The 7,046-nt window shown below is 37.4% G+C and overlaps 1 protein-coding gene across 2 annotated transcripts in view; it reads left to right on the top strand.

Moving 5' to 3' along the window:
• The window catches only part of depdc4 (DEP domain containing 4), a 9,663-nt gene extending 2,709 nt beyond the window's left edge, over positions 1 to 6,954 (top strand). Inside the window, exons 1-9 of one of the 2 annotated variants that reach the window (XM_046072005.1) lie at positions 546 to 680; positions 1,699 to 2,122; positions 2,775 to 2,926; positions 3,065 to 3,260; positions 3,417 to 3,667; positions 4,035 to 4,177; positions 4,472 to 4,597; positions 4,882 to 4,960; positions 5,254 to 6,954. In XM_046072005.1, the coding sequence (XP_045927961.1) occupies positions 602 to 680; positions 1,699 to 2,122; positions 2,775 to 2,926; positions 3,065 to 3,260; positions 3,417 to 3,667; positions 4,035 to 4,177; positions 4,472 to 4,597; positions 4,882 to 4,960; positions 5,254 to 5,453 (1,650 nt within the window). In that variant the 5' untranslated portion in view covers positions 546 to 601 and the 3' untranslated portion in view covers positions 5,454 to 6,954. Of the gene's footprint in view, positions 1 to 545; positions 681 to 1,698; positions 2,123 to 2,774; positions 2,927 to 3,064; positions 3,261 to 3,416; positions 3,668 to 4,034; positions 4,178 to 4,471; positions 4,598 to 4,881; positions 4,961 to 5,253 lie in introns of those variants that run through there. The other variant, XM_046072006.1, reaches the window with a different exon arrangement.
• Positions 6,955 to 7,046: the final 92 nt, after the last annotated feature.

Below are 7,046 nucleotides of genomic sequence, written 5' to 3'. Positions count from 1 at the left end.
TTATTTTTTTTTTTAGATTATGTCTCTCACAGTGGACATGCACCTACGATGACAATTTCAGACCCCTCCATGATTTCTAAGTGGGAGAACTTGCAAAATAGCAGGGTGTTCAAATACTTATTTTCCTCACTGTGTATATATATATAATATAAAACTAACTATATATAAAACTTGTAACTTATATGTGTGTGTGTGTGTGTGTGTGTGTGTGTATATATATATATATATATATAATATGAAATTGTTAGTTACACAAAATTTTACAACTGGGTCAACAGGGCTTAATGAAAGTCATGAGCAAACATCCAGATGGTTTATGTGTGGCAGATGGAGTGAATGCAGCATAATATTTTTATATACAGTCTATGAGCATAACGTCCTGCAGGACAGACAGAAAATATATGTAATATCGGTCTTTGTTGTGTACTTTTTACATTTTATGCATGTTTTTATTTAAAAACTATAAACAATATGTCGAAAAATCTATTTATAGCACGTTAGAAACCGCTGGCAGCGCGCGTTTTTGCCTGTAGAGGGCAGCAGCGCGCTGTGTATCGGTTACATTTTGAAGAAGAAGATGTTGACGTCACAGTGAGAGCTCATGATGGCGGTTGATTTGACTCCTCGGTTCAGAAGGTTGAACAGCCAAACGAGAAGTTTTCGTGAAAATATACAACATGGTAAGATCTGAATGTCAACGCTAAATAAGTTTCAAGTTAACGTTAGCTAATCTCCCCTTTATATAAATACAGATAAAGCAAATTGTGTAAATAAAGGCTAAGCCACTGGAGGCGAGCATAGCAATCGTATTGTGAGCTGTTGATTAACGTTAACTTCTAACGTAACGTTAACATTATTTTGGTTAAAATGTTTTATAGACCAGTTTGAGGGACATTGACATCCAATTTGCGCCCCTAACATTACTTATGGTTTACAGAATTGGTGGAGGATGTATTCAGAATCTTGACTTAAAGAAAAGTAGCGATACCACACTGTGAAAACACTACTAACGTTTAAAGTCCTGCATTGAAAACGTTTAAACAGATGCGCAACCTTAGGAATATAATAATGAGATTGTTGCATCGATGTGCAAACAGCATTTTACTTTTTGTAGTTGGTCGTTGTGGACGTAATTAGAACTACATTACGTATATAGCTGTTGTAGTTTAATCAGTAACAACGCATCAGTATTATAGACTCATGGTTTGGAGGTGAACTCATAATTTGTAAATTAACTATGAACTGTTGCTGTCAGATAAATGTTGATTAGAAGTAGTTCTGGGCAATAAAACAATGATAATTATCTCAATATAATATTCCTTATTAACAATATAACAAATGTTCAAAATATCTTCAAATATTTGAATTCATTTGAATCACAAACAAATTAGCACTTAATACTTTTCTTAAAATATTTATTTTGTTGAGGAAAAGGGACTGAAAAAAGATTTATTAATTAAAAAGTGTTCACATTCTGACCATAAAGAAACAGCTTAGACTTAAAATCACTGTTTTCACTGTCACAAGTTGTTAGAGGGCTTATTTTTCACATCCAGTATTTGTGCATCATGTTCACCCTTTAATTTTAGACAGAAGAAGTGCATTAGTAAATTGTATAAATACTCTTTACTAGTTTGAAATCATAACATTTTATCTCTGTGATTCAACCAGTTTTGACCCCTTTTCCTCTCCTTATAGTTTTCTCAGGGCCTTTTGGTGCTACCCAGCTGTGGCACAACATCATCCAGGCCCTGCAAACGCAGGTAGAGGTGCGCCGCTGTAGAAGACATCTACGTGTTCATGCTGAATGTTTCACGGGCTCAGATGCTGTGGATGCCGTCCTCAGTTATTTGATGCAGAATGTGGTGTTTTGCACAAGTGAAGTGTCACGTCTCAAAGCTGCTCGACTCTGCCAGGCTCTGATGGAGGCCAAGGTGTTTGAACCGGTGGGTACAAAGCTGTTTCGCAGAGATAAAGAAGTGACCTTTGAGGACAGCAGCTGCAGCCTTTACCGTTTCCTGGAATATAAAGGGTTACCCAATTCTGCCATGAGGGAGTGCAACAATGACTCAGAAAACATGCAACCAGAGGAACTGGAGCTAAAGAGGAAGAAGAGCTCCAGGTTGGTTTTTACTGATTGTATTTAGTATAGAAGCCTTTCTGCAAAATAAAGTAACACTGCATTGAAACTAAATGTTCATAAAAACTGCAGACATGGGAGATTCATAAATATATATCATATTATTGGCATATAGCCTTAGATAGTTCTTAAACAGGGGGACTGGCCCCCATGGGGTGGCACAGAGCCACTGCAGGGGTGTGTGGATCGTGCTGATGTGAATCATTTATTTTATTTCATTTGTATTCAAATCCTTTTTTTATTTGTTTCTCCCCTTCAATATTGTTGATGATTCATAAGACTTATTTATTATCAGTTTACTTGTGGTGGGGGGGCATGACAGATAAAGTTTGAGAACCAGTGCTCTAGATAACATCTTTGACATCTCCTCTCAATTTTCTTGTGTCTTTCATGGTGTCTTTGCCAGGTCTTAAAAAAGACAGCATTACTGTTATTCAGTATATTCAATAATTATAATAATTTCTAAAGTTAAACCCACCCCTCATTAAATACTAGATTAAACATTGCTTGTAAACGCTAATGGTAATAGCCAAAATAGTATGTGCATGTTTATATCAAGGTTTTTAGTAAAAATATTCTCTTTCACAACATTGCACTGTTTTATTAATCACTATAATGCTTCCTGTTTCTGGAGGATGAAGGAACTGAGGACGATCTCTAATCCCCTTGCTGTTGGACCATCGGACAGGAGGGTTGAGAGGCTGCTGAAGACCATCAACCTGCGACCAACCTTGTCTCCAGCTCTGAATACAACCCCCACTACCTCCACCTTTCTGTCCAAAGCTGGTAAGACTAATCTGTCAGTATTTTCCACAATGGTAGGTGCTCTATACAAGGGAACAACAATCCATGACAGTTTATGGTGGACAAATATTTTTCTCTCAAATATTTTTTCCTCTTTCTACTCATTTCTGCCCTTACTAGTGGTGGATGATGTTTGGAAGCAGCAGACACTTCTGCAGTTGCTGCAGATAGTAGAGTTGCCCATGCTGGACTGCATCCTGACCTCTCCTGCCAGGGTTCAGCTCCAGACCTGCAGAGCTCCTCTGGCCACCCAGGACCTGGTTATCTCTAACACATGCCTGGAGAGAGAGCTGCCCGACACCCTTAATCTGCCTCAGTCAGTGCTCCGATTAGTACTTTCAAGCTTTTTTGGCCAGTGGACAAAAACTTACAGAGATAAGATATCAACACCTGTTTGTTCATATATTCTACCTCTGCTACAGTGACAGTAAAAAAAATAGATTATGTTCTTTTAATCACCCTTTGTTCATAGGTTGGATGGGTGGCTGTCAGCAGCAGCAGACTGCTTGGAGCTCTTTCCCGACCAGCTGATTGTGGTTGCAGGTCAACAGCTCAGCCAACAAGGTGGCGATGCCTTTTCAGAAGGTGACCCAGCAGAGCAGATGGCAAGCCAAAAGAGACTGCTCTTTGACACCATTGCCAAGTACTACAGTGGACAGGAGAAAGCTCCACTTCTCTCAGGACGCTATCTGGACATACATGCTGCAATTCTGAATTTGCTGGGTGAGATTTGAGAAGGTTTACAGTTATTTTTTGGTTTATGTTTGCAAATTGTGGAGAGAGATTTGACAACCCTTCTGGTGTAGTTGACATCAGATGACAAGTATGTGTACAAATAAAGCAATACATGGTAGTTCCTTTGCAATCTGTGATTAATTGTCTTGTACAGTTTTGTCATAAAGGTCAGTACATTTAACCTCTTCATGAAGCTCCTAATCATTTTCCCGCCTCCTGTCTTGGACACATTTTTAACAGTATTTGTTAATATTAGGAGCCAATGCAACGGATTTTCATTCGGATAATGCACTGAATTGTGTATAGTTTTTTCAATGACAAATAAAGTCTTTAAGTCTAAGTTGTTTCTTTCCAGATGGAGGGAAGGTGCCAGATGCCATCAAAGCATCTCAGTTGTGTTTTCGACTGCTAGAGACGAGCGTGAGAGATGAACTCAGGAGACTACTGGCCTTTATGGCAACAGCAGCTCACCCAGATGCTTGCCGTCTTCAGAAACAGGTAGCTTGCCTCCTTCACCAAACCACACTGTCAGATCTAGCTTTTTTTATGCACACTTGTAGTGTATCATAATGAGAAATACAATATATTGAAAATAATAGAAGCAAAATTGTAGTTGTATCATACACAACACTATTTTAAACCAGCTTGGGTGTTTATAGTCCATCTTGCATATTACTCAACTGCAATTTTTATATTCAAGTGTAGCTTTACTTTATAGTTTTACTTCCAAGGTTGGATGTGCCAGTGTGTTTGAATCTATCGTTGACTTTCTGGTGTGATTTTACTTTTCAGATTGATAACAAGGCCTTGGTCTGCCGCACTTTTCAGAGAGCAGTTGTCCAAAATCAAGAACTGAACCGAACCCAAAGTGAAACCCTGGTGCTGTTTCTCATGAACAATTGCTCTGAGCTTTTCAAGGTACACGTTAATGTTTTATTTTTATATATCACCAACATGCTATTTTGAAGACAGCAGAAATGCTTCATCACCTGAACGCCTTAATAGAAAATTGAACAGAATCAAGATTTATTAAGCTATTTTGTCAAACTAGCAATATATCACATTTATAAAGTTCTACTTTATGTTCACTTCACTGTATCTTACTCATATATGTACTGTAGACCTACAAACACCTGTTTAATTCTAAAATAAAGTTTGGATCCAAACATTTTTTTAATTTCTTCTTCTTGTAATGAATGCAGACTCCTACATCCCTTATTGAAGCTGTGAGGAGAACATTGAGGACAATGCAGCAGGGAAAAGACCCTGACTCAATTGCCAGTAAGTCAAATATAACTACAACTAAGATTCACACTCTGACATTACGCCATCTCATGAATAAACCCTTCAGACTTTGTATGTATGTAACTGTACATAGAAAGACAACAATGTCAGTTTAAGTCCCTAAACTGTTGCAGTACATCCTGGTAATCAATTCAGCCCCAAAACTATCTCCTATTAGACAGCTTTATGAAGGACCACATGGTGGGACCAAATCGTAATCACTTGTTCCTTGACCAATGTGCATTAATGCTCCAATCAACAACAAATGTCCTCCCCACCGTGTGTCGCAGCGTTCACCTTCTGCCAGCAGATGACGCCACAGGAGTATGAGGACCAGCGAGAGGCTACCACCCTGGAGAGCCTCAAACAGCTACTTCGTGACATTTCCTCCAGCAAAACCATACCTGTCAAGGAGAAGAGGAGGCTGCTCAAAGAGTTTGAAAAACATCACCCCGTGGTCTTCCTCCAGCATTTCTCCAGCACCTTCTGAAACGTACAACTGAAGGGGGTAGGGTTAGGTGGTTTGACTTCCTAGGTGCACTTCACGAAGCCTGTTTGTGGTACGGCGCTTACACTGAAGAATGATAATAATTTAATGTACACCCTGAGTCTAAGTAAACATCTTTATAAATTTGGATACTTTAAAAACTTCTCTAAAAACTATCTTATCCCACTAATGTCTAGGTGTAGAGAGGGATTGACACCCTACAGTAGGTCACTATAGCATGGCTGTGGCTTCCCCAAGTTACTTTAAGTCATAAGAGGCCTTCAGTAGTTGTTTTTCTTTCTGTCCTGTAGCACTGGATGCATTATCTGTCTGATAAACATTTAAAGAAGCATTTTGAGATATAAGTCTGTTCAACCCATAGGCTTAAATAGAGTTGTGAATGGTTTTTCACTAGTTTATAAACGATGACATATTAGCTCAACTATAATATCAGGTGCCTAAACTGTAGTAATTTTTTTAAATTTTACATTAGTTGATTTTATATTGTAAAGATGAATAATGTTCAAAGAGGGCATTTGCTTTTCTATGGTAGATTGTTCTGGCAATACTGCAGAATACATTATATGTAAAGTATAAAAACTTAAAAGGGAATACTGGACAAAAAACACGAGTTTTAACAGTCTGTTCAACCTGCTGTTTTGAGGCTGCAATTAGCGAACAGCTTGTGGACTAACTGATATACTTCTTGCAGATGTGGACGCTGTATTTGGAGAAAGCTAATGTGTTAGATTGATTGGTGCTTTGAAAATGGACAATGCAACACTAATGTAGCTGAATAAGGTTTAACACTGTAATGCGTTTTTGTTAAGAGATGAATACAGAGATGAAGATTTTACTAATTGAAACTAATATGAAATGAAAACAAAGGGTACAATAATGTACAAGGATATCCTCAGGTTAATATAATATTTTTTATTTTAGGGGTTTTAACATGCTTTTAGTGCCATCATCTTGGTCAAATGTATTATAATTGTAACTTTTTAGGATTTGACTAAAGGTGGACATTATGCATTTTGATGGATGCATAATAAATACTGATGGAATATTATTTTAGGCTACTAATTTAATTTTTTGGTTAAGCATGACGTCTCAGCTGGGTTTTATTCTTTTAATTCATGAAGTCATACAAAAGTAATTTACAAATGTCATTTCAGTCAGCATCTTTTGCTCTTTACATATACTGAAATCATGTTATAATGCACTTTATGATGCTGAGACATGCTTTATTTTCTGTTGGGATAATGAATTGAATAAAAGTTGAATTAATGTTCTCTCAAAAAAGACTTTGCTGTAATTGTTTGTATGCGTATTTACTAGTCGAGTCCATGGACGTTGAGTTGTCCTTGATGTGTTTGTAATGTGTTTCCAAACATTAGATAATTAAAGAGATATTTCTTCCAGACATTAGAAGTTACCTTAATGGTAACAAAAAATAGGTGATTTTTTCCCCTCCATATTGTATTAAATTATGTGACCCATTAGAGTTCTGTTTCTGAAGTATTATTGGATTCCAATATTTGGTTAATAACCATCAAATGTTTTCACCTCAACAGAGTACTGTGCGTGTGTGTGTGT

Source organism: Micropterus dolomieu, linkage group LG16 (assembly GCF_021292245.1).
Source record: "Micropterus dolomieu isolate WLL.071019.BEF.003 ecotype Adirondacks linkage group LG16, ASM2129224v1, whole genome shotgun sequence".
NCBI classification, from domain to species: Eukaryota; Metazoa; Chordata; class Actinopteri; order Centrarchiformes; family Centrarchidae; genus Micropterus; species Micropterus dolomieu.
This window is presented reverse-complemented; position numbering and strand designations above follow the sequence as displayed.